The following is a 21642-nucleotide window of genomic DNA, read 5'->3' as shown; positions in this document are numbered from 1 at the left end:
TAACCCTCCTCACTCACTGTATGGGACTAATGCAAGTTCAGCACTTTACCTGTTTGTAAAAAGCCACTGCACCATTTACTTGGAACGGCTTCATCTCTTTCCCTGTTGGAAGAATACCCTTAGTACCCAACATTGTTACTATCTATTAAAAGAGAAGTAGTCAAAGCTTTTTTTTTTTTTAAATGTATATGTAGTGCAAGCAGAAGCTGTAAGTTGAGTGATTATGATATAGAGAGACATCTGCAGTGTCCCGCACCGGTTAAGTATTGAGAAGAGTATATTTTACTCTGCCAATACTTCTCTTTTAAGTAAAGAATTTAGTTTCAGAACACTCCTCCGTGTATTGTGTGTCCTATGCATGTGAAGTAGGTTCATTTGCTGCAGTTAGCCAGTCTAGTGCAAGAAGGCTCCCTGCATCAAAGAATATGTAGGACAAAGCAATTATTCCATGCATGGCCAATACCTTGGGAAACGTACCAGCAGTCGGTTCAGGGGAGGTGATGGTGGTTCATGGGCAGATGGATGATCTTTGAAGGTGGTTGATAGTTTTGCCGAGGTGTATTTCTGTAACTCAGAGGACCTGTGTCAGGCAGGCCTCTGGAGTAGCGCAACCTTCACTGTTTGAACCTGGAACCACTGAGGCCTTGAGGGTTAAAGTGTAAGGGTACTCCTACCAAGGCCTAGACCAGGGGTGGGCAACTCTGGCCCTCCAGCTGTGCTTTATCTACAAACTTCAACATTCCTCTGTGAGTTATGCCTGCAATGGTCAGTCTTGCAATGCCTCATGGAACTTGTAGTTCCACAACAGCTGGAGTTGCCCACCCGTGGCTTAGGGTCTGACAACGGAAGTTTCATGTGAGAAATCCTGTGGTTGCCATCCCTGTAAATCTGCTTGGCCTCTGGGACTGAATAACTGTGGTCACTTGGAGGTTACCTTCCTCCTTCACCCTAGAAAAGCTCAGATACATGGCTGGTCATGGTGTAGGTCGGTCTCATATGAGCCCCCAATTGTAAATTAAAATGCTATCAGAAGTATTGTCTGAGTCAATGCGCATGTGTGAACCTCCAGCCCAACACTCCGCAGTCACAAGCATCAACTGTCTCCTTGGAAACGTCAGCCGCTCGCTCACTGCAATCACTGCAGGCCAGCAACATGCCGGTGGGAAAGGAGACCTGGGGCGAGAAAGCGGAGAACGGCCTACTGAGGTCCCGGCTGGACGAGCAGTCACAGCTCATCTGCCTACTGAAGCGGAGGGCTGACGACACGGGGCAGCGGTGTCAGGGCCTGGAGAGGATGAACGAGGAGCTGGAGAAGAAAGTTGCAGAGGCAGAGAACCTGCTGGCGGCGGAGCGGAAGAGAGCGGACCAGCTTGAAGAACGTTTCGGCCTCCTCGCCTCTAACCACCAGGAAATGATCCGCTTCAAGGATGTGTACAAGCGGGAGAACGAGGAGCTGCGGGCCGAGTGTGAGGGGCTGAGAGCAGAGCGCCACTCCGAGCGGCTGGAGACAGAGCGAATGATAGAGGGGCTGAGAGAAGAGCGCCACCCCGAGCTGCTGGAGACAGAGCGAATCATAGAGGAGCTGCGAACCCAGCTACAGGCGACCAGTATTCAGATCAGCCAGCAGGGGGAGCGCCACAGGGAGGAGGCGGACCTGGAACAGGGGGCACTGCTGGAGGAAAACCAGGACAAGAGGCAACAGCTCCACCTACTGACCGGAAGACTGAAGGTGAGTAGAGGCAGGGGGTGCCAGAGCACAGAGAAAAAGACTACTGTTAGTGCAAGTATAGAGGCAGAGCAAACCCTTCACTCCTCTGGTGATGGAGAACATATATCACTTTATATGTCAGTTAGAGGAAAATGAAGGACCTGTTCACACCAGCAGCACGCACAGGCTGATCTGAAAATAAGTGCTGCATGTCCGCTTATTCAGCACACTGACATCGTAGGACACAAGGCACGTGTCCTCATCCGTGTGTTGGTACTGCGTTAGAGGAGGCATATGGTGTGAACAGGCCCTTAGTGTTTCCTAAAGCGGAACTATACTCGCCTCCCCTCAAGGGATGTGATGTCTGCAAGCCTCCTCGCTGGCTCCAACATCTTTGCCCAATCTTGTTTTAGGTTCAGGATCTTTGGCCATCATGATTGGCTGTACTTCGATGACATATTTTTCCATGCATTCACAACTTGCTGCACATTGTCCTGAGGATCCCAAATGAGCAGGTAAGACATAGTGGGGGGAATTCATAAAAACTGGAGCAGACAGAATCTTGAGCAGCTGTGCATGGCAACCAATCAGTGTCTCTGTTTCATTTTCAAAGCATAACTGACCAAACTAAAGAAAGAAGCTGGTTGGTTACTATGGGCAACTGCTCCAGATTCTGTCTGCTCCAGTTTTTATGAATTCCCCCCAGCCTCTTCTGAAATAAATACCCTGCCTGTTTGCACATTTTTTTTTTTAAAGTTCCACTTTAAGGAGGTCCATGTATCTTGCAGCCCCCCACCCTGAATAAAAAAGCTGACAGCAATACAATATCAGAAAAAAATATTCCCCTGACACAGCAAATTGCAGATCCTAGGAGAATGACATCATTTTTTTTGCTCTAAATAAATGATATGTAGATATTGGCAGCCTGTAAAAATATGGCACCCCGGAGAGAGCGCTGGGAGTGCATGCACCTGACGTTGCAGCATGCCATCACAGAAAGGCCCCATTCACACTGAGCGGATTGCCGCTCGATTTCGCGCATTTTTGCCACGCGAGAAGTCGCTGGCCAATGTTATTCAATAGAGCTGTTCTAATGTACAGCTCCATGTCGTCTGTCGCGTCAGCAGGACCCTTTTTCCCCCGCGGATGTCGCGCGATTTTTCAATATTTGAATGCAGCCCGACGGTGAAGGTCGCGCTATCGTCACTGAAACGTCGCGCCGAACAGTCGCGCTGTCCTGGCCGCGCGGATATGCTTGTAAGGTATGTTGCTTAGTGTGAAAGGGGCCTAAAGGGGGGACAGGCAACAATAAAATATAACAAAAAAAGCCCAATGACTGTATAGAGATGACGCTGGGCCAGAGGAAGTCCAGCAGATAGAGCAATGAGGGAGAGCACAGACCTGTCAGCGATGGAGACTTCCAGCCAATAATCACAGCTAATGCTGTTGTCTCTCTGTGTGCTGTCATCTTCTTTTGTGGTACATGCTGTTGGACTATGTGTGCTTGTTTTTCAGACACACAATCAGACCACAATGATACCACAAATGATTCAGCTGATTCTTCCTGGGACTGACCAGTAGGAACTCAGAAAGTAGAGCCACCCAGACGTGGGGGTAAACTGGACATTATTTCTTGAGGCATAGCTACACATGGATATTTATCCCAAGGTCACTGAATATCTGTCATTCATTCTTGGGTATAAGTTAGTGCAATTTATTCAAGTGATTGTCATAAGAAAAGTATGGGAGCTGTCATTGCTGACTTCTCCTTTGAGAATGCAAATTCTCTGCCTGCCATGCTGATGTTGTTTCATTGCTTTCTGAATGTTTGACCTGGAACAAGTATAGAAATAAGGTATTCTGATGCTTTTCTCACACTCATTTATTAGGGATGCACCGATACTTTTCGAGTACCAGTGCAGATACTTGGCATTTTCACGAGAACTATCAGAGTTGCAGCAGTTGCAGCTGTGACCGGGCTCTGGCGCTCCGCCACTGTCCTGAAATCATTAGTCTCTATTGTTTTAGAAAAACTGTCACATGATAATAAACAAACGTGTATCAGTACTCGTACTTGTAAGTACTTGGGCAAGTATCGGTACTTGTACTCGCAAAACTGGTATCAGTGCATCCCTTTTATATTTATAAAAACAAAATCGTACATTAACCTCCCTGGCGGTAATCCTGAGTGTGGCTCGGGGTTAATTTTCAGTACCATAAGCGGTAACCCCGAACCACACTCGGGATTACAGCGTAGCGTTACTCAGCTTGTCCCTCGAGCCGCGCTGTGTCCTTCGGCCATTGCCGGCATCCGGGTTCCATCCCTTGCGAGCGTCCGCTTCGCAAGGGGGCGGAACTGGCGGGAATTTTAAAAGTAAAAATATTTTTTTTAAACAAAAATTATTTTTTTTAAACGGAATAAAAAACAGAAAAAAAAATAAAATAAATAATCAGACCGCCAGGGAGGTTAAACAGAGATGTACAAATCCCAGGAGCTCCGTGTGCTCCTTAAAAATGACAGCTGCCTCCTAACTTTTGAATTTTTCTCTAGTATCTGTACTTGTACCGAGTACTGTACTAGGTATCAGTGCATCACTATCATTTGTAGCCTTGGTTCTCAACTGGTGTATCGTGACCCAAAAGTGGGTCACGAGCCCGTGTTCAATGGGTCGCCGCATGCCTTCCACTTTTCTAGGTAAGAGGCTCCTCTGCCTCCCCTAGCGCAGCACTGTCAGTTCTCGTGCTAAGCAGCCATTCAAAATATGCTGTCAGCTTGAGGTGGGGTGGGCTGGGGTTATGGCCGCGAGGGAGCTCCATTCATACGTGCATTGCTTACACCTCTCTCACGTGTCCTGTAGTGGTGCCTGGACCGGAGTGACGTCACATTCTGGCTCCCGGCACCTCTACAGGGCACACAAGGGAACTGTACAAGCAATGCACGTATGGATGGAGCTCTGTCATAGCAAAGCAGCCCACACTGGACTCCAGGCTGAGGATCCACTGCAGTTCTTGTAAGATAGGGAGACTGGTGGACTTTTTTCTTAAAATGTTTGGGTGGAATGTTTTTAAAAATATATACATTTTTTGGAGTGTGCATGTGTATTTGAGAATGTGTTTGTGTATGTATGTCAGTGTTTTTGAGGGCCTGTTCACACTGTACTACGCAATCACACTTACTGCGCATTCTGGTGCGGGAGGTGCGTAGCAATTCATTTGAATGACACCCCGAACGTACCTCCCACCCACAGTTCGTACGCCCGCACCGGAACGCGCAGTACCCTTATGCTGTGCGTTTCATTGCAGTGCAGACATTGCAGACTCGGGTCGTGACTTAATGACAAAGGACAAATGTGGGTCCTGAGGTTACAGAGCTTGAGAACCACTGATTTATAGTATGCTTGTTCTGGGTCTGTGACTTAAAAGTAAGCTAAACACAACTAGGCAAGTCGCATTTTCAAAGAGTCACTTTATTACTGCACTTTCTATGAATGTGGTTGTTTAATCTTGTTAAAGCTCATGTTAAAGAGATGTTTGAAACAGGGCAGCATATAGAAGTCTAACATAGGCACTGGACACCTTTGAGCTGCCATGATGTGGGTAAGTGTCCAGAGACAGTGTACTGCAGAGCCTTGGGCTTCCCTGACTCCTTACCTGCCTGTGCCCACACAGGAGACAAGTATGATCAATAATATACATCCAGCATACATATTGAAGCAATAAACAGTGCTAGTGATTGTTGTAAAGAAAGGTCTAGTATAGATAAATTCCTATGCATGCACCTATTTTCATAGAATAGCAGTGACAGCCATTGGAGAAGAACAGTTATGGGAGCAGTCACACTGTAATTAAAGGAGAACTATTGTGTCAAAGCTTTTCCCCATAGTTCTCCTAAAGGAAACTAGCGTTCTCCCGTGACCCAAAGCTCAGTATACCGCGAGTTACAGCTACAGCTTAAAGCAACTAAATTATTGATAGCTGGAAATGAAGATAAATTGGCTCAGAGATATAATCTGAAGTCTAAATGGGACTTTGTTGTCATGCCTGAAATGCACTCTATGCTATAGGAAAGCTCATTAGATTTTCCATCTTCTGTCAGCTGCAATTATTTCTCATATGTGTTGTCACAGTTGTTTCCTGTCCCATATTGACCAGAGATACAACTGTGGCCTCTTACAGTCTATGCCCTCTTTATGTAATGGAAAGATTGACAGGTTGTCACTTCATGTAGTGTCCAATCATTACAGTGACAGACAATCTGAGGGAGAAATATATTATCAGTTCCTTTTTGCCCTTTCCCTAAAAATACTTTTTGAAATATGATTTTCATTGTTTGCATAAATAACAAAACAATAATAACAACAACAAGTGAGAAAAGGTCCCCTAACAGCAGCAGAGGCCAAGGGACACAGGTCCAGTTATGGGCTTATTTGTGGTATGACAATACACATATTTTGAAATCAATCATACATCCGATTTTGTATACAGTTGAGGTCCAAATAGGACACGGTTCGAACTTAAAGTGACATTAAACCCTCAGATTTTTTTAACATAAAACAATACTGTAATGTGTGCCTTACTGTAATCCATGGTTGTTTCCCTTCTCTTTGCTGCTCTTCTTTTTAAATCCGTATCTCTTCTCATACTGGGCAGAACTTCTGTTTTGCAGCAGACTGCCTTGTCTCTGGAATGGATACATGGTGTCTGTGTGCAGGTTCAAAACCTGAGCCAGCACTACAGGAAGAGGCATTCAGCTGCAAAGGGAAGTTCTCCCCAAGCATGAGAAGAGATACAGATTTAAAAGGAAGAGCAGCAAAGAGAAGGGAAACAACCATGGATTACAGTAAGGTACACATTACAGTATTGTTTTATGTTAAAAAAATCTGAGGGTTTAATGTCACTTTAAGCTCCTCCGAACAAGGAAGGGCCATAGGCACTGCCACCCAATCAGCTGCAGGTTGGGCATTCCTCATGTAAACAAAGGGGCGGGATGCTTGTTTTGATGTAATTTACCTTATATGGCCACATAGCCATATAAGGTCAGTGACATCACTGCATCCCCCGCCCCTTTGCTTATGTCAAGCTGCAGGCGTGGAATTCCACGCTCACAGTGGATTGGGCAGCACAGAAGGAACTTTCTTCTGTATATAGGGAGGTGCTCAGGTTCAGACCAGGTTCAGTCCGAACTTGAGCTCATCCCTAGTGTACATATAATTATTCTAACATCAGAGTCTAGCAGGATAGTCAGCTATAGTATGGGGAGAAGAGACCCATAAACCCCATATTTTCCTAAAAGAATGGGCAGTCGCTGTTTTCACAGGTCAGTTTGTAAGAGGGAAAGCAGAATTAACTAAATGTATCCACATGGATAACGTGGGTGGATGGGGGGATTTCCATTTGAGTAGATTACATTTTTTTTGCATAAAAATATAAGGTTCTCAAAAATTATTAAGTGCATTTACTATATGAAAAGCGCTATAAGCTATAGCAGCTAATCAGCTTTCATTTAAAGCCTTTTTGCGGGTACACCAAAAACCTAGCCTTGCATTGGAGCTACCCCGGCACTGCAAAGGTTAAATGCTTATTTATGCCTAGGGGACAGAAAACAGCTATTTAACTTACCTAAACTGCTCTGCCGGTTCCCTCGGGGTTGTAGACCCACAGCCTATTCTCCTTTTCAGTGTGGTGGTCTAAGAATCACAGACGCCATAACATCTAATGCAGGTTCCACACACTTGCATTAGATGTAAGGACACCAAGTAGTCTTTAGTTATGAGCAAATAGGCTTAGGTTCGATTCACTTGGATATTGCCTGAACTCCGCCAGCAATTCGGTTTTGGCAAACGTCCAAGCAAACCCATCCCGGTGCAGGGTGCACAGTGTCATTGGTTGTTAAGATGCTGGTAGCCTCATAGGTTGTCATGGTGCACCCACCTGCATTCTAGCAACCCAGGATAATGTGTAGCCCAGCTGATCACATCCTAGCAATCGTTGACGCTGTGTGGGACACATAGTGTCATTGGTTGCTAGGACACAGATGGAGGTTCCACAGAAGGCCAAACTGGCCAAATTGTTTGCTCTTTTGTCGAAGTTCAAACAGCTTGTGCTCATGATCGACCTGAACCCGAAGCTCATCCCTAAAAGTTTTGTATCAAATCCAGAATTTAATGCAGATGACAAAATGTAATATCATATCTGATGCATTTTACTTATAGGAATCAGAAGAAATCTGCCAACAACTAAAGGAAGAGTTGTCCAATTTGATGGAGATTAGAAAAACAGAGCAGGTGGAAGCTGAAGGAAAAGCTGAAGAGCTGAATAAAGAGAAGAAGGAACTTCTGCAGTTGTGCATGGAGAGGGGCCGAACTTTACAGGAGCATCAGAAAGACCTATCAGAACTAAGTAATCGCCTGCAAGGTACAGAAAAGGCATGGCGCGAAGCAAAAGAGCGATATCAGAGAGAAGTGACAGCTGTGAATGCTGATTCCAGAGTGCAGGAACTGAATACAAGACTGGACGACAGCGAGAAGCAGTTAGAACTGTTGAGGAGAGAGTTTGAAGCCTACAAAAAGCACAGTGGAGACTTGTTAGCAAATGAGAGAGAGCTGAATGCCAAACTACGACACTTGATTGGCTAAGAGGTCACCCTTGTGACTGCACCGTTATTAGAATTGGTCAATAAAACTGCACTTTGTGCTCACCAAATAAAACTGTATTTTGTAAAACAATATTTTTATATGAATTACTTCTTAAATATACAGATTTGTGCCAAGATTTTACAACCCAATGAAATGCTTAGTTTCTAAATGTAATAATAATACTTTTGCAGCCAACAATTTCCAGAATTGGTATTAAATATTATTGTTTGTTGGTAATTTAGTAGCATTTTTCATTCTTTCACTATATGAGACGTTTTAACCTCTGCTTTCAACGTTGACCTGTCAATCTTTACATAATAATGTTTTAAGAGCGGCATTTTGTAAAGTGATGGTAGGTCCACTTGCTTCACTTATTAGACTCGGGCATCAAATGTTGGCATTTAGACTGGGAATGGTCCAACCATCAGATGTTGGTATTTAGACTGGAAATGATCCAACCATCAGATGTTGGTATTTAGACTGGGAATGATCCAACCATCAGATGTTGGTATTTAGACAGGCAATGATCCAACCATCAGATGTTGGTATTTAGACTGGGAATGATCCAACCATTAAAGCTCTTAGGTTTGCCTATCTTCAAACTTACATTTTTTGGTGCATGTTTGAGTATAAACTTATTATTGCAGGAAATAATTTCCTAACAACTCACAACAAAAATCAGCCAAACAATTACACCTTGGGCTTACTGTATGGCCCTGGGTGTCTTGTGATTACTCTATGTATAATACAGTATGTCCAAATGGTGACTGAACTTGGTGGAATCTTACTGAACTTAATGAAGTAGGCCGCAAGTAAATTTGGTGTTCTTGTATTCTTGTTCTGGGTCTTTGGCTCAATGATTCATGAAGTTGAAGGATTGAACTCACATACAGTATTTTCAGTAGGTCAGAAAAGGCATCAAAAGATAAAAAGGTTAAAGTTCAACTCCTGACATAACACGATTCCTAAAAAAGCAGTACATTTAATGTCTCTGAGCTCCAGTGACCTTGCCTAGGCTGAGATCCTCCTGCAGACAGGAGTAACTTCATAGCAACTAAAGAGAGGCTACAGCATAAGCTGGAAAAAAACACATAATTGCACTTTTAGTATTTATTGATAACACAATCTTTAATCTCAAGGGGGATGTTCATGGGTTACAAAGAAATCTGACAAATCTGTACTTGACACAGAATTTGTGCTTGTGGGTACCACATTCATATTGCTCTATGTGCAATGGAACAATTTATGTTTATACACGTACAGATGGTATTATGGTCCAGTGGATTTCACACCCAGAATACACTGCATTTACAAGAAAGATTGCCAAACCTTCATATATTCATTCCGTGCTTAGTCACAATTATTTAGTATGAAATGTCTCATTGGTGAGGATTGGAATATCCTATCCTGGCAAATCATAGTACAACATGACGACCATTTCTACATACACATACTGTATTGGTATTTGGGTTTCTTTTTGACTTTATGATTGAATAAAGTTAAAATAAACATATTAACACCTAGCAAACTGAAGGTGCTTGTGCTTCTCTTTAAAGGTACCATTATTCAATTCTATTAGTGGGTCACAGCAATAAATCAAGCAAGAAAACATATTAAAGTAGAATCCATATCGTTATATTTGCAGAGGGCAACAAACACAGTTAAATTAAAATCTCTGTAAAGCTTTTAGCATTGTTTTTTTTTTTTACATAAGTTTAATGATTTATTTCTCTGAAAATATCCAAAGTCCAAACGTATTAGTGTGCAGTAAGAAATAGAATATTTTGAAAGGGTTTTTCAGCCCACATGAAAACTTTTCTTGCTTCACAGCTAAGTTGTCTATTGAAACATGCAATTTAACAGTTGTGAGAAATTCTCTTCAATGTTTTTTTATCGACCATCTTAACTGTGTAATTTACATGTACATGTTCGCCTGTTTCAAAAGACAATTAAGATGGGAATAAGCCATTTCTGCAAATGGGTTTAACAGTCCTTTAAATCAACAAAGTAAATCCTGAGCAAGAACACCAGGAAACGTTGTTGCTTCTCACACTCAAACTTCTCATTTGTTCATTTCTCCGGATAATGTAGATATTCCTCTGACCCATGATTTTTCAGAAGCATGGAAACCTTTCAGCTTTCAGTCCATTGATTCCTTAGGGTAAAACTTTCTCAAGCAACTAGCAGCACAATTCTCACTACACATACACTTCCACCATTTGGCTTCCTTTCTTCTTGAACACTGGCCCTTTGCCATTCTGCACAGAAGTTTCAACAAATTTAACGGCTACTGGGTCCTTCTTGAATTTCACAGAAAACCTAGACAGGGAATGAATAAATGATTATACAACGGATATAAAAAATATTATGAAGCATATCAATAAAGGAGTGCGGAGTGCAAAGTGCAGTACAGCTGGCCAGGCTAGCCAGCGGACTGAACAAGAAAAATTGAACAGATTCTGCCATCCATGCTGTTTAATCCCTGCCGGCTGTTCCACTTTGAAGTAAATAATCTAATTAATATTATTACCTATATTTGAAGCCCAAATGTTGTTTTATTAAAAAAATGTTTTTTATAAAAGGAGCCCATGCCTTGATAAAATAAAAAGCAGCTCAGGCTGCAATACTCGCCTCCTCTCTGGTGCTGTCCTCCACAGTAATTGCTTTTGCCTCAAGATGTCCTCAGTCTTCCAGGTTAAATTGATGCTGGGTGCCATTCAACCCGGAAGACTGAGGACATCTTGTGGCAAAAGCAAGCAGAAGCCTGAGGATGTACTGTTAGTGCAGGGTGCCATGGACCTGCCTTTGAGGCTACTACGCCCTTTTTGAAGTGAGAGAGTAGTACTGACATCATTACTTCAGTGCTGCTCTATGTATCATCCAGGGCTGCCTGCAGTAGCAGAGAACTATGTATGTTACATGACAAACCTAAAGATTTGGGAAAAGTTAAGTATAAAGACAAATCATAAAATAGGCAAGTTGGAGGGGGGTCAGGGGGGCATGGAGCTTAGATGTGGGCTTTAGTTTGAGAATATAAACTGCCTGGCCAAAAAAAGTCACATTGTAATATTTTGATGGAATGCCTTTAGCTTTGATTACAGCACGCATCCACTGTGGCATCAATACGATAAACGTATGCAATGTGACAACATTTATTTACATCCAGAGTTGCATACATTTTACACCAAGATCTTGTAATGATGATGGGAGAGTTGGACTCTCTCACAATTTAAGCCCGATGAATCCTGGCATTGTCATCTTGGAATATACCCGTGCCATCAAGGAAGGAAGAATCCATTGATGAAAAAACCTGGTCATTCAGTATATTCATGTAGACAGCTGACCTCATTTTTTGGGCACATAACATTGCTGAGTCTAGACCTGACCCACTGAAGCAACCCCCATAGCTCTTCTTACCAGATTTGCTTTGCTAAATCTAGGTGGTGACTTTTTTCGTCCAGGTAGTGTACATCAGTGACGTGCGGTACCTCTTGCTCGGGGTGAGGCATTCCCCAGCCCCCCCGACCAAAGCCCCGCCGGCTGAAGCCCCACCTCCTGCTGTTCGAAGCTCCGCCCTCACCATCCGAAGCCCCACCCCCAACCAGTCCCAAAGCTAGTGTAAAGGAGGAAGGGAGGAGCCTCCCTGTCCCTCACATGCTCCTCAACGCTGAGGCTCGGTGACAGGTTACACAGCGGGGAGGATTTGCCTGCTGTGTAACCTGTCATATGCCAATCTGAATGGAGAAAAAGCTGTCAGCTTCAGACATTAAGCTGACAGCTTTTTCCTCCATAATTCTAGGTGAGGCTCTACCTCACCTGCCTCCACTGACCGCACGTCCCTGGTGTATATGAACATGACAGCAGCCATATTTGATGCTTACAAACATAGGCTTTGCTTCCTACTTCAATGCTACATAATGATTGTGCTTTACTGCTCCTTACAGGGCAAGTATATGAGACGCTCACCACTTTAAAATAAAAACACTCCTTTTTCTCAACAGTTAAGAGTGCCTAACTGCATTAAGTCCCCGAGTGATCCATCTAGTGGATAATCTTCATAGCTATATATTTAATATAATACATTTTTACGAGCAATCTTTTAAAAATGTAAAAGTCATATCACAAAGCACTTTATGGTAATAGAAAAGAATAATAACTCAAAATATCCACTCACTGGAAATGCACTATACCTGCCCTTTAACAACATCCTACAACAAAAATTATTTGATGACCCTCTGACATTTTAGCATGTGCTGCCAGACTGACTGACTCCTTCCATGGTAAATATAATATATTATATATGTATACGAGTCATATACAAAATGGAATACATACTGATCAGTAATCTGCAGGTTCAGCTTCTTTTGTGTTAATTCCAGTACTGCTTGGTGTAGTCTAGTCAGGATTTCTATTACATGCTCACTGGTTAATAAGATGTCACTTACTCCCTTTCCACCTGGCGTGGCGGTCTGCAACACAAAAAGGCGTTTCACGTATGCATTTTCTTCTATGAGTAATAAACATAGTAATAGATAAAATTAGCAAATAGTTCCAAACCAAACAAACTATTATTGACCTAAGCATTAGGGTTAATGCAAGCAAAAGAGGGAACTGAAACCTAAAAAATTGACATTTGTAATATTCCAAATTGTTGTGTACATGAACTGACATGTTAAAGTGGAGCTGAACTCAAAAAGTCAAGATTCGTTGTGTTTTGGGTAACATTTAGAAATGTCAAATTTTGTCCAAGCAGTACCCTAAGCAATAGGGTATACTGTTTGTCTTCAACTCCTCCTGCAAAATAGCAATGCACTTCCTGTTATGTGAAAGTGCCTAGACACTCTTCTGCTTACAGCCATATATCTCCTATGTAAGAATACCCCAGGCCTTGTGCTTCTGACAGTAAGTTCCCGTTCACACCTAGGGGTTTTGTTGCTCAAAGGTAAGCGCAACAAAATGCTCAAGACAAGGAATCCCATTCATTCCTATGGCCTCTGTTCACACCTGAGTATTTTGTTGCAAGCAGTAGTTGGACAAAGTACATGAGCTACTTTTTAGCAGATTACAGTGGTTTTTGGTCCCATAGACTTCAGTGGGAAACTGTGTGCAACAAAACTCTCAGGTGTGAACAGGGGCCGTAGAAATTAATTGGATTCCCTGTCTTGAACAATTTGTTGTGCTTAGCTTTGAGCGACTAAGCACCAAGGTGTGAACAGAGCCTAAGAGCTCATTCACATGAGGCCTGTTGAGCTTCATTTATCAGCATTGATCAACACAGACTCAGGTGCACAAAAAAAAACAATTGTTCTTTATGTGCCCTGTTCACACCATACATGTGCGGTGTGTGAGTTGTGTAAAAATGCAGCATATGTGCATTTTTATGCAGCGCACCTAAAGTCTAGGTAGCTTGTCAAAAAAGTAAAAACAGTGCAATGCACCACCCCAGCACTCTTGTGTATGAAAGTTGCAGTGCCTTAAATCTGTATTTTATTCTATCTTTATGTTGGATTACCCAATAAAAACTGGTCTTTATTTGATAAAATTCCTCAAATAAGAGCTGTGTGCATTGTCCCAGAATTAGGAGGGCTTCATAATGGAAAGTGCTGTGGGCTATTACTAAGATTCCAACTAACGTGGAATCTGTGTGAATAGTTGGTGTTGGTAAAACAGACCGTCTTAAGACATTTAAAGACAAAATGGCCATGACAATTTTCAAACACCACTAAATAGCACCCTGTGTGCATGTGTTATGTCAATAACACATATGTTAATTATTTTTTCAAACATTTCCTGAAATGATAAACGCACTATGCATATTGGTAATGTACAGTTTGGTGGCCTAGAGTCTTGGAAGTGGTTTTGATAACATACAACACATGTAAAAATAATACCGGAGTGAGCTGAATAAAAAAGATGCCATCATTGAACTTGCTAGCAGAAACACTGGCAATCTCATCCAACTTCACTAATGCCTTTACTTGTCCTTTAGAATCCGCAAGAGCAAGGTGACTTTTCGTCATTAGAAATATGGTGGCAGTTCCCTGTAATTCAAAAAAAGACATTCATTAGGCTGTCTCGGTTAACTGAGCCATCTACCCAAATCTGATATTTTAGTTTTGAAGATGCAAGCATTATAAATCAGCAAGAGACTTCTGTGTATCTCCAAAGAATTTCTGCACCACAGTTCCCAGGTCAATCAACCTGAGACTCCTGCTGCTCCATCAGCAGGGGAGAGACTGTGTGATAGAGCTAGGAGCTCAAGCATGGGGTCTCCCCACTGTAGCCTTTAGAAGGTATAAGAAGTCACTGGGTGGTTCAATCAACCAGAATCTATCCAAGCCTTTCCTGGGAGGACTAACCTTTCAAGTGAAAAAAGTCAGAATATTATACAAAAGATTTCCTAAAGAACTACCGTAAACTCTCTTTGGGAACTTTTCCCAAATAACAGATCAGTATAAATGCATGCTATCAATACTTGTATGGCCTTCCAAAGTTCTCCCTTTGCAGAGTTTTCTTGATTCCCTGGCATCTGACGTAAAGCTGTGTATGCTCAGTTGGCCTTCCTTTCCAGCATACTCACAGACCTTGCCAGGATGATCACAGGCATCAGTACTCACACACTTGCACACAATTACCACCAAGGCTTAGCTCTGTTCTTCCCCATGCGTGCAGGACTTTTGAATGATGTCCACTGTGGGCGGAAGTATGAACAAAGGAAAAGGCTACTCAGCCAAAATCAAAATGGTTCCTGCTTCAGGAGAAGCAGGGGCAGTGTTTACTATATAATATTTCCATATTGACAATTTAAAAGAAATTTACAAAAAAAACAGTTGGTTTAGAGGTTTATTTGCTGTTGGAAGTGAGAGTTTTCTTCCGTTTTAATTTGTACTTATGTTATGCCATCTTTGGAGTTTGTGATAAACTACATTTTCTGCTCAATAAAGCATTTATCCATTGAAAACATTCATATTAACTAGGAATGCACCGATACCGATACTAGTATCGGTGCCGATGCCGAATATTTGGGCGAGTACTCACCATAATTTTCCGATACCTAGCCCGATACTTAAGCTTCCAGTATCAGTAAGCCGGGCAGCGAGTCATTACACGAGGGAGCATGGAGTCGGCTTCCCATGAGGGAGCATGGAGCCAGGAAGCCGGGCAACGTGTAATGACTCGCTGCCCAGTTTCCTGATTGGTAATGATTGTGTAATGATGGGCCAGAAAGCCGGTTCCATGCTTTGTCACCAAGTGACGAGAAGCATGGAGGCGGCTTCCCTGCTAATCGGGAAGCCGGGTGGCGGGTCTTTACACGCCGCCCAGCCTTCCGGCTAATCAGAAAGCCAGGTGGTGAGTCATTACACGCCGCCTGGCTTCCTTAATGGGACTTCCAGTATCGGTATTGGTGAGTGCCAGAAAAAAAAATATCAGTACTTGTTACCAAAAACGCGGTATCGGTGCATCCCTAATATTAACTATCTATTCCTACCATTAAATGGTCACCAACAATGAACAGTCTTCTTGGCCTTAAATCCCAAATTAACATATTGACAGTATTATATATCCAAGCACTGATAAAGGTCCAGTGATTGGAACTGATACACAAACAACGTCTTCAAAAGCAAAGCTCAAAAATTAAAGCAAGTCAACATAGACTAACCTGTGAATTCTGCTGAAAAACAGCTAATAACAGCAAACAGAATTCAGGCATGTCACATAACAAATTAAAATTCTTTCAACTATTTTCAGTATAATCCATTTCACCCATTCTATAGTAATATTAATAGCTGCTTATTTTCCATACTGTATCTGTCATAAACATAATACTAATTGTGTTGTAAATGTAGGAATTAGCTAGAAAAGAAATCTACTGGCCACTGAGAACAAACAAGATATACCTTGCCATCAGTTTTACTGATTCTTTGGACGTTTGCAGCTACTTCTATTTTACCAGGAACAGCTGTACTCAGTTTTTGAAGTTTGGGGTTATTCTGTATGCCCACATAATCCCCCTGGAATGGCTTTGGAACACTAGAAAGAATTAAATAAAAACTTTAAGAAATTGCAAGATATGAATTTTGTAACAGCAAGATATGTGTAGCATAACATTGGAGAGAATTAGGTTTATTGCTCACAAAAATAATGATAATGTGTTGGGGTCCTTGATGCACAGTCTCTAGTGCACTATGATCTTGAAGTCCAAAAAATACTTACTTCTCTTAATTATCCATATAACACATTAAATGATAGACCCAAATAGGGACAGAGCATGGCAAAGTAAATGAGACTTTGCAAACATATGAGGAGGGTGGAGGTTGAATGGTGGACCAAGGAAGGGATTTAGTATGTTGCATTTTACTATGTTAAGTGCTATTAAAGGGTAACTACACTCTCATTGCTGAATCTGTATTTATCCTCATCATGTCAAACCTCTCTTTTAGTAATGGGGAAAAGGAGTGGGGACGTCTTCTGAATTCTCTGTGGTTCTAAATAGTGATGCATTGAAATTTCGGCTGACAAAACATATCAGCCTAAATTGTCAGTTTGGATAAATGCCAAAAGTGCAATCTTTCGGCCGAAATTGCGGTGCATGCTTAATTTCTCTCCTCCCCGCTGTGTGCTGCTCTATGTCCCCCCTCTGACACCATGCAGTGTCCAGTGTGGATGAGAGAAACTGCCAGAAGGCTGAGCGGGGCGGGGGAGGAGAGAGATGTGAGCGAGTGGTATGGGGGCAGAGACAGCTGTCAGCTGTCACGGGAGGCCGGGCTGGTGGTGAGGGGGAGGAGTCAGCAGTCAAATGAGACTGAGCTCTCCTCCCCGCACCGCCCGCTCAGCCTCCTGTGAGAGCCAATCCAGGATGGAGAGCGGAATACAATCAGCAATCAGTGATGTTTGTAAATAACTGGACGTGGTATGAGTTACTATATACCAGTTATGAATGAATGGGAAGCAATATACATAATTTCCTATTCATTCATGATTGTGGACATAACTGATACTATATCCACAATTTAGGAATGAACATAGAGGCTTCCGGTTCATTCAGTGCTGGGACTGCAGAAAAAGAGATTAAGGACTCAATCTCTTTTTTTATTGTAAAAGGGAAATATCAGGAGTCTGTTTAGACCCCTGATATTTCACCGAAGCCCCCAGCAGTAAAGTTAAAAAACATTTTTTTATTAAAAATGAAATTAAAAAGATGCATATATAAATAAAATATAAACATTTTTTAAAAGTTTAGAAAAAAAAAATATTTTAAAAAAATGTAACACCCTCTGTAGGTCATATAACATACCATCCTCCCACTTCCTACAATATGCACAAATTCGACACTTTATATCCCTCAACTTATCCCGGCCTCATGAGGAATCCTCCTACTCTTGACTTAAACACAAACTAAAACTTGACTTAAACTACCCCTTTCATATACTGTCTATGCCACTTACTCCGTTCTTCCAAAATCCAAAATTCCACTAAATGATATCCAAAAATTGGTTGATTTCTTACTGGTCCCTCCCGATGACGCTTTCTCAACCATCATTTAGGGATGGCGGAGACTTAGGAAATTTAGAGGGAAATCCATTTCAAACTGGTTCATGGAGCATATGGTGCTTTTAATATTGTCTCTAAGACTGCCCCCCCTCGATTGGTTGACGTCCTGCCCTAAATTTGACATTCCCACACCAGACATCACTCATTTATTGTGGTCATGTTCCTCTATACAATTTTTCTGGACCACCATCCTCTTATATATGAATGCTAAATCCCACAGGTCCTGGACTCTTTCACCAAATCTCCTCCATACCTCGATAATTCTTTCAAGAATGTCCTCACCATCCCTTTCCCCAATGGGAACATTTATGCATTACTGTTTCTAAAAATACTATCTTGACACTTAGTTACACACAGATCCACCTTCACTCTCAGATTCAGTAATCTTACTTTTTCGCTTAATGCTCTTAGATAAAGTAGACACCAAATTTAAATCAAGATATAACAAAATTATATTTTGATACCTGGTCCCCTTTACTGGTCTCCAAACTCTCTCTTAGATCAATTAAAAGACCTTGTGACGATATGCCAACATCTAAATGGTTCTTAGAAGCAAAAGTATCAGGGAAGTTGGGTGACCTTGATGTCCTTTGAATCTCCAACCTTCCACTTCTTTCACCTCTGTCTCTCTGCAAACTTTTGACCTTATTGATATGCCAGGAACTCTCACGCTAGATATTGTCGTCAATCCTCCTCCAGTTATTTTCTCTCATTTTCTATCTGTTTTTAATCATTTATTTTGAGATAGATTGCTTTATGTCACTTCTTGTGAAATCCATGTTTTATACATCTCATTTTGTACTGTTCACTTACAGTATATATTGTGACATTTTGAAAATATTTGGACAGACATATCTATCTTTCTTAGTTCTGTATTATATACTCTTCAATAAAAATATATATATGCTAAAAAAAACAAAAACATTAAAACGGTTAGAATTTTTTATTTTAGTTTTGGTTTCGTTCTCAAAATGTAATTTCGGTGCACCTCTAGTTTTAAATGCTTCTGTGTCTTTCAATCTTGGGAACACCTTTTCATTTCTATTCCTGGTATAATAGTACAGAAAATGATGGTATATCTCCCCGGAGATTGCAATAAAAACGTGACAGATGTTCAAACCTATTCTCAGCACTAAAGCACAGATTGACTAGAGCCGTTTAATTAACCAATCAGCATTGATGATGCAAAAAGCTAAGCGCAAAACTATGAAGGAGAAAGACTTTGAAGAAAGACAGAGAAGATGTTCAATTATTTCCACTACTACCCATTAATTTGTAATTTGTACATGTAGTTTGTGTTATTACTACACAGATATTATTACTTACCTTGCTGGGTAAGATTTCTTTTTACCTCTGAAGAGTTCGCTGGCACACATTTTAGCTTCAAGGATAGCTTTGCGTTGTGGGGTTAATGCTTGCCTAAACTTCTTACACTATGAAAAATAAAAGGTCAAAAATGCTTTACTCACTTAAATGTTGATCCAATACAATATGCCACGTATATTATACAAGTTAATGATATAAACCTGTAAACATTGTAATAATTACCATCTAAGTTCATCTTTTAAAGAATAATGGGAACAAATAATAAGATGTTCATTATATATGACTGCTGAGAAACATAGGCATTAGACAATCATTAGCTAAGGGAGCCTTGCCCATTCATAACACTGAAACAATCCTAGCAGGAATGGGCAAGGACAGAGCTTTAATGAAGTAGTGTAAATGTGACTCTCCAGCTTAACAACTGTCACTTAACCATTATGAATATAACCCGGAATTATAACATGAACGTAGCCTAAGTGCCTGTCCTGCCAAGGAGTTCCAGAGAGGTATTCAACTACCCCAAAACCCACTCGAAGGCATAAATTAGTAAACAGTACAACCCCTTGGTAAGGTAACAACTAACAATAAATCTGTGTTGAAAAAACAACAAAAACGGGGGAAGACATCGAGGCAACTCATAGAGCTCAGTGTTGTAGTCCTGACATAGAGCTCAGACCCACCCCAAAGGTAAACAGCCTATCAGGCATACATCATCATATAAAATGAGGCACACTCATATTATATGCAATCTTAAAGTGACACTAAAACTCAAGAGTTAAATCTTTAAAATGCATTCAAGTGCCTTAACAATTAACAATAGTTTTGGGTCACTCAGATGTAGATCCTCAAATCATCTCTGAATTGGTGCTGACACGGTCCTTCCTTCTGGAGGGTGGCTAATTTTGTTCTCCATGGTCCCTGTGTGTTGTAAAGTAGCCACCGCTCAAAACTCCCTCCCTTGATGGACTGCAAGCTCAATACAAATTAGTAAGCTAAACGTGAGATTGTAGTCCATTATGGGAGTGAGCTTAGATTGTTGTCTATAACATACATAGGGACCCATGGGAAACAAAAGTAGCTACCCTCCAGAAGGAAGGACACTGTCAGCACCAAATCAGAGATGATTTGAAGATCTACAGCTGAGTGATACTCAAATAAGTAATACATTTATGTTTATAGTTAAGGTACTTGAATGCATTTTTAAGATTTACAACCTGAGTTTAGTCTCACTTAACTTGTTCACACCATGTCCAGACCAGAACAGTTTGTTCCCGGACCAAAAAAGCATCCCATTGTATCCCTATGGTATTTCTGGGCTCTGTTCACACCAGCACAGTCCATTATGGTCTCATTTTATCTGCTCTGGAATGCACTGGAAAGCATGGAAATGCATACAAACGCACTGGACTGCACCTGAAAGCACATTTTAAGCACACACAAAAACGCAGCAAAATCGCGGTACAAATGCTGCTCCAGATCTGGTCCGGACATGGTGTGAACATAGCCTTAAAATGCATAACAGCCTTTTAAAATGCCATACTTTAGTCTAGACTCCCTTTTATGCAGGGTCAATGGGCATTCCATTGAGCCCTTTCTATTGCACATTAAGGGGTTGATTTACTAAAGGCAAATAGGCAGTTTACTTTAGCTTAGTGAATGAGGTGAAGTTCTGTTGACTTCCATCATCCAATCATGTGCAAACAAAAATATGGTTTTGTTTATTTTCCTTGCACATGATTGTGAATTCTTTGCAAAGTGAATTTTGCCACACACACTAAGCTAAGGAGAAATTCCCTTCCAAAGAAAACAGCCTATTTGCCTTTAGTAAATCAACCCAATCATCACTGCACCAGAGTTATCAGTCATGTTGAACTTCTGCAGCCTGTACAAAATCAAATGATGGTATATTTCTCTTTTGATTTAATCCCTAATGAGAGAGTGGCAATTTCATTTTGGGAATGAGGACTATCAGAAACATTTTAGTACTGGAATCTTTAGGCGATAAAAGGAGAAGGTGCATTATTTCATCAATATATGACCTTTCAAAGTCGACATATCAGTTTTAGGTGCAGTGATTCTCAGCACTTGTGTACAATGGCATTTTCACGTGAATGTTCCCTAATTGAGAGTTTACTCTAATGAGCAGAGCATAACTCCACTTATGTTTGGTAAGACATGTAACACAGATATGATGACATATAATCACTAACCTTCCATTGGTGGAATACCCTCATCAGTTCTTGATTTATAGGAATGAGAAATTTATATTTTGGCTCTGTCCATGTTTTGTTTGTTGGTGACATAGAGGGAAGGTTGCCTTTCAATCCAAGGAAATACTTTTGAAGCTGTGGAAAGGTATTAACTTTTAAGAAATGAAAACATTCTTACAGAATTTACCTGTAAATGATTAATGCATCAAGT

The 21642-nt window shown here is 41.3% G+C and overlaps 2 protein-coding genes across 2 annotated transcripts in view; one reads left to right on the top strand and one right to left on the bottom strand.

Annotated features, from left to right (window-relative positions):
* The first annotated feature begins 1079 nt into the window (after positions 1–1079).
* CCDC89 (coiled-coil domain containing 89) lies at positions 1080–8358 on the top strand. Its single transcript, XM_018568614.1, has 2 exons — positions 1080–1729; positions 7921–8358. The coding sequence occupies exons 1-2, from the start codon at positions 1154–1156 to the stop codon at positions 8341–8343; spliced, it is 999 nt and encodes a 332-aa protein (XP_018424116.1). The 5' UTR covers positions 1080–1153; the 3' UTR covers positions 8344–8358.
* Positions 8359–10484: 2126 nt separating this feature from the next.
* Positions 10485–21642, bottom strand: part of MYO1A (myosin IA) — an 82828-nt gene continuing 71670 nt past the window's right edge. The window contains exons 24-29 of the mRNA XM_018568613.1: positions 21432–21566; positions 19222–19328; positions 16242–16374; positions 14235–14384; positions 12679–12812; positions 10485–10662 (exon numbers count right to left, since the gene is read on the bottom strand). Of these exons, the coding sequence (XP_018424115.1) occupies positions 10542–10662; positions 12679–12812; positions 14235–14384; positions 16242–16374; positions 19222–19328; positions 21432–21566 (780 nt within the window). The 3' untranslated portion in view covers positions 10485–10541. The remainder of the gene's footprint in view (positions 10663–12678; positions 12813–14234; positions 14385–16241; positions 16375–19221; positions 19329–21431; positions 21567–21642) is intronic.

This window comes from Nanorana parkeri, unplaced genomic scaffold, assembly GCF_000935625.1.
Source record: "Nanorana parkeri isolate BGI_ZX_2015 unplaced genomic scaffold, ASM93562v1 scaffold1216, whole genome shotgun sequence".
Classification (NCBI taxonomy): Eukaryota; Metazoa; Chordata; class Amphibia; order Anura; family Dicroglossidae; genus Nanorana; species Nanorana parkeri.
The sequence above is the reverse complement of the archived record's forward strand: the minus strand, read 5'-3'. Positions and strand labels throughout refer to the sequence as shown.

What these genes read in the sequence shown, in the direction of transcription:
- CCDC89 (XM_018568614.1), top strand. Translation starts at nt 1,154, where the DNA reads ATGCCGGTGGGAAAGGAGACCTGGGGCGAGAAAGCGGAGAACGGCCTA. An exon ending in TACTGACCGGAAGACTGAAG is followed by an intron (nt 1,730 to 7,920) that starts GTGAGTAGAGGC and finishes TTTTACTTATAG; the next exon opens with GAATCAGAAGAAATCTGCCA.